Source organism: Glycine max, chromosome 4 (assembly GCF_000004515.6).
Source record: "Glycine max cultivar Williams 82 chromosome 4, Glycine_max_v4.0, whole genome shotgun sequence".
NCBI classification, from domain to species: Eukaryota; Viridiplantae; Streptophyta; class Magnoliopsida; order Fabales; family Fabaceae; genus Glycine; species Glycine max.
Window position 1 is genome coordinate 7286702 of NC_016091.4, and position 22091 is coordinate 7308792.

The 22091-nt window shown below is 33.0% G+C and overlaps 2 protein-coding genes across 23 annotated transcripts; both read left to right on the plus strand.

The window, feature by feature from the left end:
• Nucleotides 1-4748: 4748 nt before the first annotated feature.
• On the plus strand, nt 4749-13172 carry LOC100778855 (casein kinase 1-like protein HD16). Of its 17 annotated transcripts, none has more exons than XR_005891143.1 (21): nt 4749-5342; nt 5459-5590; nt 5693-5766; nt 5873-5942; nt 6026-6084; nt 6194-6265; nt 7304-7398; nt 7503-7569; nt 7651-7780; nt 7859-8077; nt 8174-8316; nt 8395-8569; nt 8727-8817; nt 8939-9096; nt 9190-9378; nt 9462-9647; nt 10435-10636; nt 10864-11585; nt 11804-11877; nt 12417-13033; nt 13133-13172. XR_005891143.1 is itself a non-coding variant. In XM_003523702.5 (16 exons), exons 1-16 carry the CDS (start codon nt 5085-5087, stop codon nt 9519-9521), a joined length of 1992 nt encoding a protein of 663 aa, XP_003523750.1. In that variant the 5' UTR covers nt 4749-5084; the 3' UTR covers nt 9522-9811. The 17 variants fall into 17 exon arrangements, 1 of the variants encoding a protein (XP_003523750.1); XR_005891142.1 differs by adding an exon at nt 12029-12098 and having other exon boundaries at nt 12417-13145; XR_005891140.1 differs by having other exon boundaries at nt 12417-12649; nt 12803-13145.
• A 2294-nt stretch (nt 13173-15466) lies between these two features.
• On the plus strand, nt 15467-21991 carry LOC100779382 (casein kinase 1-like protein HD16). Of its 6 annotated transcripts, XR_005891136.1 has the most exons (19): nt 15467-16155; nt 16272-16403; nt 16499-16572; nt 16673-16742; nt 16826-16884; nt 16994-17065; nt 17435-17529; nt 17639-17705; nt 17787-17916; nt 17994-18212; nt 18309-18451; nt 18530-18704; nt 18862-18952; nt 19072-19229; nt 19322-19510; nt 19595-19780; nt 20677-20777; nt 20993-21068; nt 21678-21991. XR_005891136.1 is itself a non-coding variant. In XM_041014871.1 (16 exons), the coding sequence occupies exons 1-16, from the start codon at nt 15757-15759 to the stop codon at nt 19652-19654; spliced, it is 2133 nt and encodes a 710-aa protein (XP_040870805.1). In that variant the 5' UTR covers nt 15467-15756; the 3' UTR covers nt 19655-21991. The 6 variants fall into 6 exon arrangements, 1 of the variants encoding a protein (XP_040870805.1); XR_005891134.1 differs by having other exon boundaries at nt 20521-20777; nt 20993-21991; XR_005891135.1 differs by having other exon boundaries at nt 20993-21991.
• Nucleotides 21992-22091: the final 100 nt, after the last annotated feature.

Below are 22091 nucleotides of genomic sequence, written 5' to 3' on the forward strand. Positions count from 1 at the left end.
ATAGTCCTATATGTTGATAATACATAGACCCATGCCCTGAAGGATAAATATTCATGAATATTGTTATAAAATATATTAAATATATAAATATTTTATTAGTTTTATGTTAGAAACTATTTATAATAAAAATATTTTTATTTATTTTATTATAAATTATAAACTATAATATTTTTAATTATTAATTATCCATTATAGATATATAGTTGATTGTATATCTAATGGACTATGGTTTTTAAAATATAATAAATGAGAAAAATTAAAATTAATTATGTGTTAGTTAAGAAAGTAATTTAAAGAATTATTTTGAAATTATTCAATCAATCTAAAGTGAGATTTAATTGAAAATGTTATAGTTTAACATTCGCGTGGCTTCAATTATATGACCCACTATTACGATATATTTATAAATTGATTTAATTGTAACATCGATTTTAGTGAAAATATTCTAAATTATTTGAAAAAAGCAGACAATTATTAAAAATTTGATTTCTATCAATCAATTATAAATATCAATAGAAATATTGTCATTTCAAAACCAAATTAATGATTATAATCTTATTTATTTATTGGTTTTGGCAGGAAATTTATTTATTAAATAAATCATCATTGAATTTATATATAAGGATGTAAGGATCATTAATTTTGTGATAATGTTATATTACTTAAATCACCTATATAACAATAAGTTGTTTGAATTAAAATAAATGATTGTTGTCTCATAAGTAAAATATTTTGTCGAATTATTAAAAGGTTTAATGGAATAATGAATGAGAAATGAAATATATTTTATGTGTAGCTTTTCATATTTATTTTAAATGAAATTATTGTGTAGAACTCATGAGGAAGTCACATATAATTTTTTTTTAAAAAAAAATTGTTTTCGTATGTATATAGTATAAATAATCTTATTTTGGTATTTATTTTTGAAAAAATGCTCCAATTAATCAATCAGCTGCCACAAGTCCTCAAAGGTGATACAGCCAAACTTTATGGAAGAGACAAAAAGCAAGGAAAGGTCGCGTACATGGTAGAACTAGAAACATGAATGGCACACACTTAATAAAGTTGATATGATGAAGTTACATTTTTCAGTAATAATAATATAAATAAAATTTTGTAATCATTGTTCTTTTTCACATCCAAGATTATAATCTTGACTTCATTGCAACTTGACAACGTTATGCACTGGAGAACAGTTTAATTAGCCTTTTTAATAAGGACCAAAGTTGGGTTAGTCGGGTAGTATTAGGTTGGGTTGAGCAGCGAATGCAAAACCTGGCACGGGTGGCACATAATATCTGGACAGTTGCAAAATGAATTATAACTTTATGTATATATTTAATGGCCGACATATTTATACCATTTTTTTATTTTTATTAAAAAAATAATAATTTTGATGATTGGGATTCCCTAAGTTGGATCTACACTGGCTTCCATGGTCTTAATCTTGGTGTTGAAGTACGTGCTTCCGAGAATTTTGGCAAGTTATCTAAAGAAGTGATATTTAATTTGAGGGTGAGACTCACTTTCATCCAGAGGTTAAAAAAAATTAAAATCTCACATTCATATCACATGTATGTATTACTACCTATATGCTGTAACTGTGCTAGAGTGTAAATTGTTTGAACATCGTAATATTTTTTTACAGGTATGATATCCCACCGAACTCTGTCACAAAGAAGTAGCAGTGTAGCACCATAATATTAGTTAATTATTAATTAAAATAATTAATTTTTAAAAAAATGAAAAGTAAGAATGAATAGTAACTTGTTTAGAATATATATATATATATAAAGAGAGAAAGAATGTCATGCGGAATGGTGACTAATGTCTTGTTTAGTATTAAAGAGAAATAAAGTACATGAAAATAAAAAAGGATGAGTTAGAATATGTGAGAAAAAAAAAAAGTAAAGCTTAAATGTGTTTGATTGGAAAAAAATAGAGAATAGATGAGGATAGAGATGAATGAGTAAAAATAATGAAAATAATATAGTGGATCAAACTATTTTTAAATTAAAATGATTTTTTCTCTAAATATTCTTCACCAAACAACCCCGTTTCATCCCTCCTCCCCCCAATTTATTCTCCACCTAACAAACAATATCCTATTTGATAGAGATGAGAAAAATAAAGTGAATTGAAAAAAATGGATGAGTGAAAATAGATGAGAAGTAAAATAAAAATAAAAATTATTTGATTGAAGAAAAATAAGAAGAGACAAGAAAAAAGACAGAAAAACAAGTGAAAATAGATGATAAATAGTACAATAATTCCTATAAATTTATAATAGATAAGTGAAAATAGATAAAAAGAAATAGTAACAATAATGGTGATTGTATGTACTATCCTTACTAGTAGCATAAACAACTAAAAAATGGAAACTACATCGAATGAATGTTTATAATGCTTTCTTGTATGGTGATCGAGACAAGAAAATGTATAAGAAGGTGCATTCAGGGATTTCATTTTCGCATGAAAAACTTTGTTGTCTCCAAAAGTCATTACATTAAAACGAGCACCCTGATGTTAGTATACAATGTTGGTTTGTGCTTTGAAACAATATGGTTTCAAGCAATCATAATCTAACTAATGTCTTTTTGATATGCAACTTAATGTATTGGTTCATGTTGGTTATCTCAATATTTTGGGTAGTAATGGTGATGCCATTAAGGCCTTCAAAACCTATTTTTGTGCATGTTTTCATATGAAGGATCTTAGAACTCTAAAATATTTTTGGGAGATTGAGATAGCTCGAATTCCAACTAGCATTTTTTTGTGCCAGTGAAAAATATGCATTGGACATCATTACTGAAGTAGTTTGTTGGGGGTCAAACTCATTGGTTTTCTTTTAAATCCAAACCACCATTTTCTTGCCCTATGCATATGGTTGCACAATTCATGCAAAGACCACATTAAGATTATTGGAACCTGCTCTATGAGCTCGAAGTTTCCTTCATAACTCGTAAAACTTTTCCATGGTGATTCCTTTCATGCCTCATTTCATAGGGGACCCCAAAATGACTCTATTTCATTATATTACATTCATATACTAATTTCATTTATTTAATATCCTTATCTTTGGTGTTACTGAGACAAGAGATGTTGTTTCTGGTCTATCTATTTCTATAAATCAAAAATTCTGAAAAATGGAAAGTTGAAAAATCATTATATAATAATCCAAAAATTGTAATAGAAATATAATCCAGAAATTACAATAGAAAAGAAAAAGAGAGGTTAGAGATGATTTTTCAATCTTTTATACTGGATAATCTAGTATTCTTATGCATGAAAATAATTAATTCGATAGTTATAGTCGGGTTCTGTTATGGATTTCTTACCACATTTTCTATATGACCTTTCTTATCTCTTGCTTTTTCGAGCTAAGCTTGTGAAAGAAGGGACTGAAAACAAAATATCAGCAATAACTAAATTTATGTATTATGTATTATTTGAAAGATAATTCAAGCCAATGAATTTTATTATGTGTTGACTGTAAAGTGTTACATACCTTTAAAGTTTTACATCGAAAATAAATAACATAAAAAAAATATATTTCACTATTATATCCAAAGTTTCATAATAAAAAATTAATTCTCTTTTAGTTCTTTTTGATCTTATATATACAATAATTTATTAAATATGGAGACATAGAGAAAATTTCAAAGTTAGTATGATTTTTTTTGTCTTTTTATTTTTTAATTTTTAACTTTAGATTGTTAGAATATTTGTGTGTTAATTTTTTTTAAGTTAGGAATTTTTTTTAATTAAAAACGAAATTATTTGATTTGGTTTGATAATTTTTTTTAAAAAATATACTCACAATTATTTTCTATAAGACTACGCATCTTTAGAGTTTCTAATGCTTTAAGAACCACATCAAAATAAAATATTGTTAGTTTTTTACCTTATCTTTTCTTTTCTCTTATTTATCAACTAAAAATGCTAGTAAAATAAATATTCGCACGATTAATTTGGGGCGATTATTTATAACATATGTTGTAGGGGTATTGTGATATTTGACTTTAACCTTTCCCCGTGCAAAAGCCATTCTCGAACCTAACAAACATTTTGAAATTTTAGCGTTATCTGATTTTCCAAATTTTAATAAAATTTGTGACGGCTTTTAAAATAAGCATTTTACACTAATAATAATAATAATAATAATTACAGTAAAAAAAGATGAAATAATAACAGCAATATTAATGCCGTCTAAAAAGATAATATTAAATAAAAATATTATTATTACTATTATTTTTTTAGTCACTAATATTGTTATTATTATTGTTTTATCTATTATTGTCAACGTAATAATAATATAAGTCAAAATAATAATAAATATTATATATATGAATATAAAAACAAATAAAAGTTGGAGTTTCGTAGTAAAAAAGGAAGGATCGATAGAGGAAATTGTGAGTTCTAATTTCTCCATTAATAAAAATTAATAATTAATATTTATTGATAAAAATATTTATATATAATAATAATAAAAAAATAATTATTAATACCAGAATTAAAATAGTATTAATTTAGTAAAAAAATAATAATATTATTATTTTTTACCTCATTAATATTATTTTTATTCATTTATCTGTTATTATTGTTTATTATTGTTAGTATTATTGTGAAAATAACAATAATAATGAGTCAAATATTAGTAATAACAATGATTATTTTACAATAATAAATTGTAACCAATCTAATGTTTTCCTTTAAAAAAAAAATCTAATGCAATGCGTATAAAATTCTTATTTTTAAAAATTAGGAAAAATGAAATAACAAAGCTCTCTTTCTCTCCCATTCTAATCTCTGTTTATCTTTCTGTGTATGTACTGGAAATCTAGAACTACAAAGAATCCCTCTCTTTTTCGTTTCCCTCCGCAGGTCCCTAAAATTCCCTCTCATCAAACCCTAATTCCTGGTTGATCCTATCGGCCTCGTTTTTTATCCATCGCCGAAGCAAATTTTTTTCTCCAATTTCTGTTGTTAATAATGTTTATTCAAACTCCATAATCTGTACTCATCGATGATTCTGGAACCTTCACGAGTCTCCCTCTTCTTCATGGGCCAATGCCGCCCTTACGATGCCTGAGCTGCGTTCCCGGCCACGCAGAAACCGCCTTGTAGATAACGCAAACGCCGATGAAATCGTGAGCGTTCGTGGAACCAGAGCGAGGAAGCTGAAAGACGATCAAGGAGTGAAGGAGAATATTAATAAGAAGAAGGTTTCTGGTAGGGTTTTGGAAGTGGAAGGCATGAATGAGTACGATAGTGGTGGCCGCAGTGCTGATAAGGCTCCCGAAGCTGAAGACGAAGGCACCACACCTCCTATTCCAGAGAAGGTGCATTCTGTTTCACATTTCGCCACTTTCTCATTCTTGCATTTTCTCTGTCTGGTTTGATTATGTGAAATGATTTTTGTGAATATTAATCTATTGTTTGTTTTCTTTACGGACAGGTTCAAGTTGGTGGTTCCCCATTGTACAGAGTTGAGAGAAAACTTGGGAAAGGAGGATTTGGGCAGGTTTATGTTGGTCGGCGGCTAGGAGCTGCGAATTCTAATGAACGAGCTGGTGCCGGTGCTGTTGAGGTATGGTGTTAGTTAGGGTGTTGATTGATATTTGGTTAAAGAGTGTGTTTGACTGATGCATATTGGATATGTCATTGGTACGTATTGTTCTATTGATTGTAGATAGCCTTAAAATTTGAGCATAGAAGCAGCAAAGGGTGCAATTATGGACCCCCACATGAGTGGCAGGTTTACAAGTGAGTTCACTATTTTTTCTTCCCGCAGGACGGAGTTGCTCTGCAGGGGTTGTTTTACTTTATTGTGGATATTAAGTTCTAACTTTGCGATGATTATATCTTGTAGTGCATTAGGTGGTAGTCATGGTGTTCCGCGAGTTCATTATAAGGGACGGCAAGGTGACTACTATATTATGGTATGTGCTCGTGAAATTTTTAATAGATGGACAGAGGCTCGTGGTTGTCTCTGAATGTTTTTCTAATGAAATGTTGCATACAGGTCATGGATATACTTGGCCCTAGTCTGTGGGACGTTTGGAATAACAACAATCCTCACATGTGAGTATCTATCTGAAATGATATTGAAATGTAATGCATCTTATTTTTCTTAATGTTATAGAGAATATTGAATAGCTAACTTTTATTTCTTTTTCCTTTTGGGTTTCAGGATGTCTACTGAAATGGTTGCATGTATTGCAATCGAGGCTATCTCCATATTAGAGAAGATGCATTCTAGAGGGTGATGCCCATTTTCCTGATTATGTTTATGATTTATTTCTGGATTTTATTTTCCTTGACAGATTGGTTACAGTTCAGAATGCTTCCCGACTAATAACCGTTGATTAGAAAATTATTAGTGGAGACTGTAACTAATTTAAGAGCTTATTATACATGTGCTTAATTTTCTCACATTCCTCAATAGCAATGCATAGCAGTTATTGCTTCATCATACCATGCTAAATTAGAATGGTGTCATTAGAATATATATATATATATATATAGGACATATCATATGGAAATGATATGTGAGAATGAGAATGATCATTCTCATTCGTTAAATTAAAATGAAAGGTCAAGATTAAAACATTTTAAATTCAAATTAAAACCTCATTTAACCATAAAATCTCTATAAGATTTACCAAACAAAAAATCAAATATTTTAAAGATTACGTCAAGATCATCACCTCATCGCAACCACCACCACCACCATCATCGCAGCCATCACCACCATCATTGCTACCAACATGATCGTCATTGCCGCCATTGCTGCTGCTGCCACCACCTCCATGATCGCTGCCATAACCACCGTCATCGCCACCAACATAACCGTCGCTGCCACCACCGCCATGATCGCTGCTATGATCGCCATTGCCGCAGCGATGGTGGTGGTTGTGGTGACGATTTTGACGTAAATTAAATCTTTAAAATATTTAATTTTCTATTTGGTAAATCTTATAGAGATTTTATGATTAAATAAGACTTTAATTTGAATTTAAAATGTTTTAATTTTGACCTTTCATTCTAATCTGACGGATAAGAATGACCGTTCTCATTCTCTCATAAGAGGGTGATTCTCATATGATACGTCCTCTATATATATATATATATTTCAAATTATTTAATACTTGAGTAGCAACTAGTGCTTTTAAATGCTTTATCATTCCGCACCAATGTAAGAGTTAGCATGGTATCAGCAGCAGCTACATGGATTGTTCATTTTTGGTATGATCACATTTCGTTGCAAGAACATTTCATCTTTATGCTGTCATTATTACAGATATGTGCACGGTGATGTAAAACCTGAGAACTTTTTGCTTGGACCCCCTGGAACTCCTAATGAAAAGAAGTTGTTTCTGGTTGATCTTGGATTAGGTAAGTACATTAGCCTTGAAACTTTGATATGTCCATTGTCAATGAACATATGCCTAATTTATTGTAATCTGGCTACTTATTGCACTCCCAATTTATCTATCCAGCAACTCGGTGGCGTGATAGTTCAACTGGCCTTCATGTTGAATATGATCAACGTCCAGATGTTTTTAGGTAAATTATTTGCTTAATATCTATAAACTGTAGTAAACGTCCAGGTTTTGAATGATTTTGTAAACTATATACTTGCCACAGGGGCACAGTTCGTTATGCTAGCGTGCATGCTCATCTTGGTAGAACAGGTAGTAGGAGAGATGACTTAGAATCTCTTGCTTACACTCTTGTCTTTCTTCTTCGGGGTAGGCTACCTTGGCAAGGATATCAGGTTATTATTGTCTCAAATAGTCATTTGAGTACTAATGGTAAGTCAAAAATATGATTCTTATGAGATTTTTTGTTACAGGGAGAAAATAAAGGATTTCTTGTCTGCAAGAAAAAGATGGCCACTTCTCCTGAAACTTTGTGTTGCTTGTGTCCTCAACCATTTCGGCAATTTGTTGAATATGTAGTGAATTTGAAGTTTGATGAAGAACCAAATTATGCAAGATATATATCCCTTTTCGATGGAATTGTGGGCCCAAATCCAGATATCAGGCCAATAAACACTGAAGGTGCTCAGAAGGTACTTAATTCTATTATTATTTTAAAATTTGCTTTTATTGCTTACATATTTAAAGTCTGACTGTTACTGCCCTTTTTTTGGGTTATTATTCTGTAGCTTATATGTCAGGTTGGACATAAGAGGGGGCGATTGACCATAGAAGAAGATGATGATGAACAACCAAATAAGAAGGTTCGAATGGGAATGCCTGCTACACAATGGATTAGTGTTTACAATGCTCGTCGACCAATGAAGCAAAGGTTTTCTTCTGATATTAAATAAGTTTTTGCAAGAGATTTTAAAATGTCAGAGCCTAAAGGTATTATCATTTTGTGTAGGTATCATTATAATGTTGCTGATGTGCGGCTGGCCCAACACATTGATAAAGGAAATGAAGATGGTTTATTTATCGGCAGTGTGGCTTCTTGTTCTAATCTTTGGGCACTCATTATGGATGCTGGCACTGGTTTCACCGCACAAGTTTATGAACTCTCTCCCCACTTCCTTCACAAGGTTGGCTAGTTTATGTTTTAGCGGTGGCATTATGCGTGTGGTGTTGGTGATATCCTATTATCATCTTTGTAACTATTATCGTTTTATCTGTACTGTATTTTACTAATTTTGTTTTTAACTTAACGTAGGCTAACAAACTCACGTTTCTGTTTAATAGGAATGGATTATGGAACAGTGGGAGAAGAATTATTACATTAGTGCCATAGCCGGGGCTAATAATGGATCCTCATTGGTTGTAATGTCTAAAGGTTAATACCCCTGAAGTTTTTATTCTTCATGTATTGTGTATTTGGGGTGGCAATAATATACATATTTTGACTGGTTATGTTTAAATTGTCTTCTTACTTGTATTTGGATTGATCCTTTTAGGTACCCAGTACTTACAGCAATCCTATAAAGTCAGTGATTCGTTTCCATTTAAGTGGATCAACAAAAAATGGAGAGAAGGATTTTATGTCACTGCTATGGCCACTGCCGGCTCAAGATGGGCAATTGTTATGTCCCGTGGGGCTGGTTTTTCGGACCAGGTCTTGTATTTTAAAAAATTAATTGTGATTAAATATCCTTGTGGCACTGAAAAATCCATCTGATTTATGTATTCTCTCCAAACTTAATGCCAGGTTGTGGAACTTGATTTCTTGTATCCCAGTGAAGGTATTCATCGAAGGTGGGATAGTGGTTATCGCATCACCTCAACTGCTGCAACATGGGACCAAGCTGCTTTTGTTCTTAGTGTCCCAAGAAGAAAACCAGCTGATGAAACTCAGGAGACACTCCGCACATCTGCTTTTCCTGGTACTCATGTCAAGGTAAACATTGCATCTGATTTTCCTTTATTCATTGCCATTCCTTGATCACACATGCTAACATTTGATTTTTTTTTCTCTTGCAGGAAAAATGGGCAAAGAACCTCTATATTGCATCTATTTGTTATGGGAGAACAGTGTCTTAAACTGATCAAATTGAGATTTCTGGCTGACATCATTTTGACCGCTGACACTATCCTGCTTGCTCTTACATAGTTGGGAACTGAAGATCCTCTTTGACAATTTTCTGAACAATGCAGTTCAGCATTAATGTATGCTAAAACCTGTGCACTGTATTTCAACTTTGTCAAAAATACTTGAGTTGAGTAAAATTAGGGATTGTGTCAATTGGGAAGATTCTTTGATGTTAATTTTGTACATATCTGAACAGTAATTACTATGTTGAATGCATGTGGACAGGTTATGCTTTTGTTTATTGATGGTATTTTGCAAATATGAAACTAATATTTTCCAGTAGGAACTGGACAATTTAAGCTGTGCACCCTTGTACTTGGGCCTCTTTATCGTTGTCACTTTTGACTTAAAGCTATTTCTGGGCTTCTTGATGTCTGAATTTGACCAACAGAAAGTGGTAAATTCTGGCAGCTGTTTGTAATTGTCTAATCATTTTTATCTCTTACTATTATTTCTGTTGCTCTCCTTTTCTGATAATTTACGATCAACTCTGTTTGATGAGTGAACACATCTCATGAAATTTAAATGGGGTTATTCTAACTGAAATGAAGGATGAGGATGCTTTTATTTCATTTTTTTTTTCAAAAGTTATGCTCACCCTTTTTTGTTTTACTTTTGAAGATTGTTTTTGCACTGTCAGCATGATGTTTTTGAATACTTTATCTTGACTATTTCAATTCATAAGGTTGTGGTTTCTACATTTTCAATTTATTTGATTGCTTTTGAATGGGAGCTATGTAAGCATCAGCTCAGTTTACTAGTTGTTGCAAATATTTGCCATTATTTGTGTAGGTAATGATGACTTTGAAGTTTTAAATGTACACCTCTATTATTCTAACGACTTCTTACTTCCGGTTTTCGAAGTCTACATGATGGGGTTCTCCTGGTCAGTCGTTCTACATGACTGGATGCTCATTGTATTTATTCCTTACACCAAATATTGCAAGGTGCACGTTTGATTCTTTTGAGAATTTTGGCGTTGGAAGCTCTTCTTGGGAGATAACTAGTGTACCTCTTCATTAGTGATTTGTGTATTTCCTGAGAGTTACTAGGACATACAAAGCAGGTATTTAATTCTGCAGCTATTGTTATTCAACTTATCTTGTGCAGCCAGCTGAAATATTCATGTAATTTAATCTAGATATGCTATATATGGATGAAACGTTTCATGTTCATTTGGCATGATTGCATGTTCATTTGGCATGATTGCATTCGCTGTTACTTCACATTTTTCTTGCTCTCAATAGAAATTCTGGTTGTTTGGGATGATACATTTAACTTCTGTGCTTGCAGAGTTTGGTTGGTCCTGGCAACTATTATGTTGCTGGAGCAACCCATATGTCATGGAAATCAGAAGCTGTTCAAGGAACTGGTATTTTTGGAACTATTTGCCCAAGTGAATCTCCTTTTTTCTCATATTTGGAATTTTCTTGGCAAACGTAGGGGGATGGCTTCATTTTATGTTCTATTGTCAAATTGCCGTACTTTCAATGTCAAGTTACTACAATTATTGGAGATCTACTCTCTATTTTTTTTTTCCAAATGCAATATTTTAAAGACGCAATAAGTGACTAAAACAGAATGAAACATTTTCAAGTTTTATTACATTTTTTTTTTTTGTATGTTTGGAAATCTAGATTTCGAATCATTGTTGTCGGTGATGCAATGATAACATGCTTAAGAGATGTCCTTGATTTAAGAGAAGCTTTTAACAGAGTTTATAAGGGAAGTTATTCGGGGTGATGCAATGATACCCACTTAACCGTCAGCATCCTTGCCTTGGGTTACGATGGCGACTAATGGAATATATTGATGGGGGTCCTGCGGGAAAGAAAATCCTTAGTTTAATGACAATATGTTAATTATACGCGATGTTTGTGTCAACAAGTGTATGGACTAAAGGCATTTTATGCTCTTTATTTGGTCAAGTCATTTTATGTTTTTGAGTTATCTGTTTGGTTAGGTGACCCGCGGCTATTCAACAATCTGAAGGGCAAAAGTCCAGATTGATATGTGTAAGTTTATGCTACTATTCAATACTTTGATTCAGACATTGGAAAAGCGGGTGAATTATTTTTAGTGAGGCATGGAGGGTGTACTAATAGTTAAGATTGTGATAATGATATAAATAGGGTATAATAAATTAAAGTTAGTTACAATTATTATTATTATTATTATTATTATTATTATTATTATTTTTAATTGAGTAATGGTGTGTGTTGTTTTGTTATAGTGTAGTTTCAATTTTAGCAAAGTTGAAGCTTGTATGTAATGGACGATGTCATGGTTTCAGCCAAAATAAAGTAGGTAATTCATCGCCTTTAATAGCGAGCCAGCTAATAGCTATACTAGCTTCCTGTTGAGTATTGACTTGCTCATGTCAAGAATTTAAGAAGCATCTTCCACATGATTAAAAAGAAAAGGTGTTTAATTTTGTTTAATGTGCTAATACCTGTAGGTTCTTTTGGGATAAATAACACCTATGATTTTTTTGAAAGTCAGAAATAAAATTCCAAATTGTGTCTAAGGTAACTTGTAGTTTTTGCTTAAATTTTCAATAAATATATAGATGGAGAAAAAATACAATAATTTTTCAAGTTTCTCCGTTTTCAATTCTTTTCCATAAATTGAGGTGTATAAATTAATTTTAACCTGGAAGAGAAATTTGATTTATTTTATTTTCTTATATAAGTGTTGAGTAGTTCCTCCAAATTTACTCTACCAATGGTTAAATATCTGACAATAGAAATAGCATCTGAAACAATCCTGCTAGTTAATTATTTATATATATAATTTTCTTTTGATTGTGATATTATATGAAACTAAAACTAATTCAACTTGTACAGCACTCCCAACCAAAACTTAAGTGGACACTGGACAGGGAAAGGGCTTTACATGTTTCAGCTATGAAATGTGGATGAACGAGCACGATTCTCAATGTCAAGTGCTAGTTGCTTGCACCCAGGTCGTTTGCTGACTGTTTGAAAGCTCACCTTGAATGTCAAGAAGAATTGATCCCAAATACGCCTAAGATTGATCTGTGGCAAAGTCTCCTCAAGCGAACTCTTTCCTGGAAACGGTAAACATAACATTAAAAACTTGTAAATTACGCATGAAATGGGAAACGCAAGCAGATGCAGAAGTAATATGCACCTCACTGTTGTCGTGACCATAACGAATTAAGATGTTTTCTGCAACCTCTAATATCTTGCATTATCCTTTGTGTCTCTAGAATGTGAGCATCATAGTAAATTGCTTGGTCTCTCCTATCCTAAAATCCAATTGAAATTGTTGATACTGTGATGTACTGTGACAAAACTTCAGCGAGGAAATTCAGCCTTAATAGACCTGGAAGCACAGGACTGGGCCTCCAATTTTCAGGTTGGAGTACTGACGTTTTGGTATTGATCCACTCATCTTCCTCAACTCTAAATTCAACAAATATGACATGGACTTCCTGATTGTATGCACATACTATCCTTACTAGTAGTATTTCAGCAACTAAAAAAATGTGAACTACATCATATGGATGTTCATAATGCTTTCTTATATGATGATCTAGATGAGGAAATGTATAAGATGTCTTCGGGATTTCATTCTCACATGGAAAAGTTTGTCGCCCACAAAAGTCATTACATGATTTAAAACAAGCATCCCAGTATTAGTTAGCAAAGTTGGTCCGTGCTTTGAAACAATATGGTTTCAAGCAATCATACTCTAACTACTATCTTTTTGCTATGCAACATGACAATCTGCAACTTAATGTATTGGTCCACGTTGGTTATCTCATTATTTTGGGCAGTAATGGTGATGCCATTAAGGCCTTCAAAACCTATTTTTGTGTATATTTTCATATGAAGGATCTTAGACGTATAAAATATTTTTGGGAGATTGAGGTAGCTCAAAGTCTAACTAGCATTTTCTTGTAACAACGGAAATATGCATTAGATATCATTTCTGAAGTGGGTTTGTCGGGAGCCAAACTCGTTGGTTTTCCTTTAATTTGAACCATCATCTTGATTCCCTTCGCAAGTTGGTTGATCGATTAATTTATCTCTCAGTCACTAGACCTAAACTTTTTTTGTCATATATGCACATAAGCTTGCACAATTCATGCAAAGACCACAACAATATCATTGGAACGTTTTTCTATGTATTGTGCATTATTTGAAAGGTAAACTAGATCAAGGAATTCTACTCTGTGTTGGCTATGAAGTACTACATGTCTCTGATGTTTCAAATCGAAAAGGAATAAACATAAAAGTAAAACTTTTATTTCACTATTATATCCAATGTTCCACATGAGTTTTTTTTTTTTTTTTTAAACTCTTAATATTATATATGCAGTGATTTACTAAATGTTGAGATATGGAGAAAAGGGATTTACTCATGACATTAAGAGATGTCATCGTTGAGAGTTATCACCATCGATAGTTATTGCCTTCAAGGTTAACATAACTCTTTTTTTTTTTTTATAGTTTTGAAGTTTAGATTGTTAGAATATTTGTGTTTTTTTTTTCTTTTTAAGTTAGGAAATTGTTTTATTTATAAACAAAATTGTTTGACAATTTTTTTTTAAAAAAAATATTAATCAACTCACAATTATTTTCTATAATACTACATGACTTTAGAGTTTTTAATGCATTGAGAAATGCATACGAGCATGTTTCACTCACCACGTCAAAATAAAATATTCTTATTTTTTTTTCTTTTCTTTTCTTTTCTTTTCCCTTATTTATCATCGAAAGATGCTAGTAAAATAAATTATTTGCACAATCAATTTGGGGCGATTATTTTATAACATGCGTTTTAGGATTGTTGTGGGATTTGACTTTAACCTTTTCCCATGCACAAGTCATTCCCGAACCTAAGAAACATTTTGAAATTTTAGGATTATCTGATTTTCCTAATAATCCATATCAGCTTCATTATATATCTGATCTAATAGGATATACAAGAAGAAGAAACCATATATTTGCTTACACTAATTAAAGCAAATAAAGTGAGCATGAGAAGAGAGAGAGAGCTTGGGCTTTGAACTTCTTAAGAAGAAAAGACCACGGTGCAATATTACCAAGGCATACTAAGATTTTCTCAACAAATACTGCAAGCATTAATAAATTCCGATTGATTTTGATGTAATTTATTTTGACATTATAATATACCAGTGGAGTGTGCCTCTTTACCTATTTTAATTAAAAATAAGAAATTAGAAGTTAAAAAAATATCAATAATATGAGAGTAGTGGGTTGTTATTAGGAGAGAAATAATAAAAATTTAAAAATTAACAAAAGGTAAAATAGTCTAGTGAAATATGTACATCAAATGAAGGTTTTTTTTATTACCAGCATATATATATATATATAAGTATGAAAGTAAAAAAATTGTAATATTATAATATATGAAAATAAAAGTGTAATGGTTGTGAATCAATAAGGATAATCATGAATTACATCAAAATACAATTTTCTTGCAATGATTCTTTTGATGTTTTAAAAATAATTTGATATTTTTTTATATCAAATAAATTCATTTCCTTTTATTCATACCTTGTTGGACAAAATTTAAAATATGATGGAGGAGTTGTGTATTCATTCTTTTCACTCATTAAAACTAACAACTAATTTTTATTGATAAAATAATTATATATGTATATAATAATAATAACAATAAAAAGAATAATCCTAAAAAAAACAATAGATAAAAGATACAAATAATATCAATGCAGGCAAAACAATAATAATATTATTATTTTTTAATGCATTAATATTATGTTTATTATTTTGTCTTTTATTATTATTATAATAAATTGTAACCTATCTAATGCTTTCCTACACCTTAATAAAAAAAAAAACTAATGCAATGCAATGTGTATAAAATGCTTATTTTTAAAAAAATAGGAAAAATGAAAAAACAAAGCTCTCTCTATCTCTCTCGTTCTAATCTCTGTCTATCTTTCTCTGTGTCTGTCTCTTTTTTCGTTTCCCTCCACAGATCTCTGAAATTCCATCCCATCAAACCCTAAGTCCGGGTTGATCCTATCGGCTTCGTTAACTATCCATCTCCGAAGCCATTTTTTTTTTCCCAATTTCTGTTGTTTATTCAAACTCCATAATCTTCACTCATTGATGATCCTGGAACCTTCGCGAGTCTCCCTCTTCTTCATGGGCCTGCGCCACCCTTACGATGCCTGAGCTGCGTTCCCGGCCACACATAAGCCGCCTTGTAGACAGCGCAAACGCCAATCCGACCACTCAGCCAGCCTCGCCGCCGGCCGCCGGAGCCTGTCGAAGGAAGCCAGCCGTCGCCGCCGCTCCGACCGGGAGGAATCGCAGGCTGAACAACGCGATTGCCGTCGCCGCCGATCAAATCCTGAACGCCGAAGACGAAGGTGGTGCCGTTCGTGGAACCAGAGCGAGGAAGCTGAAACAAGATCAAGGAGTGAAGGAGAATATTAAAAATAAGAAGGTTTCAGTTAGGGTTTTGGAAGTGGAAGGCATGGATGAGTACGATAGTGGTAGCCGCAGTGCCGATAAGGCTCCCGGAGCTGAAGACGAAGGCACCACACCTCCTATTCCAGAGAAGGTGCATTCTGTTTCACAAGTCGCCACTTTCTCATTCTTGCATTTTCTCTGTCTGGTTTGATTATGTGAAATGATTTTTGTGAATATTAATCTATTGTTTGTTTTTTTTACGGACAGGTTCAGGTTGGTGGTTCCCCATTGTACAGAGTTGAGAGAAAACTTGGGAAAGGAGGATTTGGGCAGGTTTATGTTGGTCGGCTGCTCGGAGCTGCGAATTCTAGTGAACGAACTGGTGCTGGGGCTGTTGAGGTATGGTGTTAGCGTGTTGATATTTGGTTAAAGAGTGTGTTTGATTGATGCATATTGGATTTGTCATTATTGACGTATTGCTCTATTGATTGTAGGTAGCCTTAAAATTTGAGCATAGAAGCAGCAAAGGGTGCAATTATGGACCTCCATATGAGTGGCAGGTTTACAAGTGAGTTCACTATTTTTTCTTCCCGTTGCTCTGCTGGGGTTTTACTTTATCATGGATATTAACTATTAAGTGTTAACTTTGCGATGATTATATCTTGTAGTGCACTAGGTGGTAGTCATGGTGTTCCGCAAGCTCATTATAAGGGACAGCAAGGTGACTACTATATTATGGTATGTGCTCGTGAAATTTTTAATAGATGGACAGAGGCTCGTGGTTGTCTCTGAATGTTTTTCTAATGAAATGTTGCATACAGGTCATGGATATACTTGGCCCTAGTCTGTGGGACGTTTGGAATAACAACAATCCTCACATGTGAGTATCTATCTGAAATGATATTGAAATGTAATGCATCTTATTTTTCTTAATGTTATAGAGAATATTGAATAGCTAACTTTTATTTCTTTTTCCTTTTGGGTTTCAGGATGTCTACTGAAATGGTTGCATGTATTGCAATCGAGGCTATCTCCATATTAGAGAAGATGCATTCTAGAGGGTGATGCCCATTTTCCTGATTATGCTTATGATTTATTTCTGGATTTTATTTTCTTTGACAGATTGGTTACAGTTCAGAATGCTTCCTAACTAATAACTGTTGATTAGAAGATTAACAGGGGAGACTGTAACTAATTTCAGAGTTTGTACTTAATTTTCTCACATTCCTCAATTGTAATACATAGCAGTTATTGCTTTATCATACCATGTCATGTTAGAATGGTGTCATTAGAATATATATATATATATATATATATATATATAAGTTAGGATGGATTGTTGGTATATTGATCGCACACACACACACACACACACACACATATATATATATATATATATATTTCAAGTTAGAATGGTGTCATTATTGCAGATATGTACACGGTGATGTAAAACCTGAGAACTTTTTGCTTGGACTCCCTGGAACTCTTGATGAAAAGAAGTTGTTTCTGGTTGATCTTGGATTAGGTAGGTACATTACATTACACTTGAATCTTTGATATTGCCATGGTCAATGAACATAAGCCTAATTTCTCGTAATCTGGCTATTCATCGCACTCCCAATTTATCTATCCAGCAACTCGGTGGCGTGATAGTTCGACTGGCCTTCATGTTGACTATGATCAACGTCCAGATGTTTTTAGGTAAATTATTTGCTAAATATCTATAAACTGTAGTCAATGTCCAGGTTATGAGTGATTTTATAAACTATATTCTTGCCACAGGGGCACAGTTCGTTATGCTAGCGTGCATGCCCATCTTGGTAGAACAGGTAGCAGGAGAGATGACTTGGAATCTCTTGCTTACACTCTTGTCTTTCTTCTTCGTGGTCGGCTACCTTGGCAAGGATACCAGGTTATTATTCCTTCAAATAGTCATTTTAGTACTAATGGTAAATGAAAATATGATTCTTATGATTTTTTTTGTTACAGGGAGAAAATAAAGGGTTTCTTGTCTGCAAGAAAAAGATGGCCACTTCTCCAGAAACTTTGTGTTGCTTTTGTCCTCAACCATTTCGACAATTTGTTGAATATGTGGTGAATTTGAAGTTTGATGAAGAACCAAATTATGCAAAATATATATCCCTTTTCGATGGAATTGTGGGCCCAAATCCAGATATCAGGCCAATAAACACTGAAGGTGCTCAGAAGGTACTTAATTCTATTATTATTTTAAAATTTGCTTTTATTGCTTACATATTTAAAGTCTGACTGTGACTGCCCTTTTTTTGGGTTATTATTCTGTAGCTTATATGTCAGGTTGGACATAAGAGGGGGCGATTGACCATAGAAGAAGATGATGATGAACAACCAAATAAGAAGGTTCGAATGGGAATGCCTGCTACACAATGGATTAGTGTTTACAATGCTCGTCGACCAATGAAGCAAAGGTTTTCTTCTGATATTAAATAAGTTTTTGCAAGAGATTTTAAAATGTCAGAGCCTAAAGGTATTATCATTTTGTGTAGGTATCATTATAATGTTGCTGATGTGCGGCTGGCCCAACACATTGATAAAGGAAATGAAGATGGTTTATTTATCAGCAGTGTGGCTTCTTGTTCTAATCTTTGGGCACTCATTATGGATGCTGGCACTGGTTTCACCGCACAAGTTTATGAACTGTCTCCCCACTTCCTTCACAAGGTTTGCTAGTTTATGTTTTAGTGGTGGCATTATGCATGTGGTGTTGGTGATATCATATTATCATCTTTGGAACTATTATCGTTTTATCTGTACTGTATTTTACTAATTTTGTTTTTAACTTAACGTAGGCTAACAAACTCACGTTTCTGTTTAATAGGAATGGATTATGGAACAGTGGGAGAAGAATTATTACATTAGTGCCATAGCTGGGGTTAATAATGGATCCTCATTGGTTGTAATGTCTAAAGGTTAATACCCCTGAAGTTTTTATTCTTCATGTATTGTATTTGGGGTGGCAATAATATACGTATTTTGACTGGTTATGTTTAAATTGTCTTCTTACTTGTATTTGGATTGATCCTTTTAGGTACCCAGTACTTACAGCAATCCTATAAAGTCAGTGATTCGTTTCCATTTAAATGGATCAACAAAAAGTGGAGAGAAGGATTTTATGTCACTGCTATGGCCACTGCCGGCTCTAGATGGGCAATTGTTATGTCCCGTGGGGCTGGTTTTTCAGACCAGGTCTTGTATTTCAAAAATTAATTGTGATTAATTATCCTTGTGGCACTGAAAAATCCATCTGATTTATGTATTCTCTCCAAACTTAATGCCAGGTTGTGGAACTTGATTTCTTGTATCCCAGTGAAGGCATTCATCGAAGGTGGGATAGTGGTTATCGCATCACCTCAACTGCTGCAACATGGGACCAAGCTGCTTTTGTTCTTAGTGTCCCAAGAAGAAAACCAGCTGATGAAACTCAGGAGACACTCCGCACATCTGCTTTTCCTGGTACTCATGTCAAGGTAAACATTGCATCTGATTTTCCTTTATTCATTGTCATTCCATGATCGCACATGCTAACATTTGATTTTTTTTTTCTCTTGCAGGAAAAATGGGCTAAGAACCTCTATATCGCATCTATTTGTTATGGGAGAACAGTGTCATAAACTGCTCAAATTGAGATTTCTGGTTGACAACATTTTAACCACTGGCACAATCCTGCTTGCTCTTACATAGTTGGGAACGGAAGATCCTCTCTGACAATTTTCTGAACAATTCAGTTCAGCATTAATGTATGCTAAACTTTCTTTATGGTCACCATCACATATCATGAAGCAGAACCTGTGCACTGTATTTCAACTTTGTCAAAAATACTTGAGTTATGAGTAAAATTAGATTGTGTCAATTGGGAAGAGTCTTTTAATGTTAAGTTTGTACATATCTGAACAGTAATTACTATGTTGAAGGCATATGCACAGGTTATGCTTTTGTTTGTTGATGTTATTTTGCAAATATGAAAACTAATATTTTCCAGTAGGAACTGGACAATTTAAGCTGTGCACCCTTGTACTTGGCGCACTTTATCCTTATCACTTTTGACTTAAAGCTATTTCTGGGCTTCTTGTTGTCTGTATTTGACCAACAGAAAGTTGTATATATTCTGCCAGCTGTTTGTAGTTGTTTAATCATTGTTATATCGTATTATTATTGTTTCTGCTTTCCTTTTCTGATGATTTACTCCCAACTCTGCTTGATTGGTGGGCACATGTCATGAAATTTAAATGGGATTATTCTAATTGAAATGAAGGATGAGGATCCTTTAGTTTTTTTTTTTTCAAAAATTATTCTCACCCTTTTTTTGTGTTTTTTTTAAGATTGTTTTTGCACTGTCAGCATGATGTTTTTGAATACTTTACCATGACAGTTTCAATTCATAAGGTTGTGGTCTCTACATTTTCAATTTTGAATGCCAGCTATGTAAGCATCAGCTCAGTTACTAGAAGTTGCAAATATTTGTCATCTATTTGTGTAGGTAATGATGACTTTGAAGTTTGAAATGTCCACCTCTATTATTCTAACGACTTCTTCCTGTTTTCAAAGTCTACATGATGGGGTTCTCCTTGTCTGTCGTTCTATATGACTGGGTGCTCATTGTATTTATTCCTGTTCTAACACCAAACATTGCAAGGTGCACGTTTGATTCTTTTAAGAATTTTGCTGTCATGGAAGCTCTTCTTGGGTTCATTAGTGATTTGTGTATTTCCTGAGTTACTTGGACATACAAAGCAGGTATTGAATTCTGCAGCTATTATTATTCAACTTATCTTGTGCAGTCTGCTGAAATATTCATGTAACTTAATCTAGATATACTATATATGGGTGATACATTTCTTGTTCGTTTGGCATGATTGCATTGGCTGTTACTTAACATTTTTCTTGCTCTCAATAGAAATTCAGGTTGTTGGGAGGGTACATTTAACTTTTGTGTCTGTGGCAACTTGCAGAGTTTGGTTGGTCCTGACAATTATTTTGCTGGAGCAACCCATATGTCAAGGAAATCAGAAGCTGTTCAAGAAACTGGTATTTTTGGAACTATTTGCCCAAGTGATTCTCCTTTTTTCACATATTTGGAATTTTCTTGGGAAATGTAGGGGGATGGCTTCGTTTATGTTCTAATAATTTGTCAAAATTGCCCCGTATTTTGAATGTCTAATTTCTACTATTTTTGGAGATCTACTCTTTTTTTCTCTTTCCAAATGCAATATTTTAAAGCCTAATAAGTGACTATAAAGCATAATGAAACATTTTAAAGTTTTATTACATTTTTTTGTATGTTTGGAAATCTAGATTTCGAATCATTGTTGTCGGTTGGCAACATAAATAACATGCTTAAGAGATAGTCCTTGATTTGAGAGAAGCTTTTAACAGATAGTTTATAAGGAAGTTATTCGGGGTGATGCAATGATACCCAGTAAACCGAGTCAGCATCCTTGCCTTGGGTTACGATGGTGACTAATGGAATATATTGATGGATGTCTTGTGGGAAAAGAAATCCTTAGTTTATTGACAATATATCATTACTCTATACACGATGTTTGTGTCAACAAGTGTATGGATTAGGCATAGGTCCCTTTTATGCTTTTTATTTGGTCTAGTCATTTTATGTTTTGGAGTTATCTATTTGGTTAGGTGCCCCGCGGCTATTCAACAATCTGTAAGGCAAAAATCCAGATTGATTTGTCTAAGTTTGTGCTACTGTTCAATAGTTTGATTCAGATATTGGAAAAGCTGGTGAATTATATTGAGGCATGGAGGGTGTGAAGTTGGGGGGTTCTATCGCCTGTTATCTATTATTTTATTGCTTTCAAAGTGAAGCATTGGAATTTGGCTGTTTTGTTTATTTATAGTGTAGTTTCCATTTTAGCAAAGTTGAATCTTGTATGTAATGGACGATGTCATGGTCTCCAGCCAAAATAAAGTAGGTGATTCATCACCTTTAAGAACGAGCCAGCAAATAGCTATACTATATTCCTGTTGAGTATTGACTTGCTCATGTCAAGAATTTAAGAAGCATCTTCCACATGATTAAAAAGAAAAGGTAAA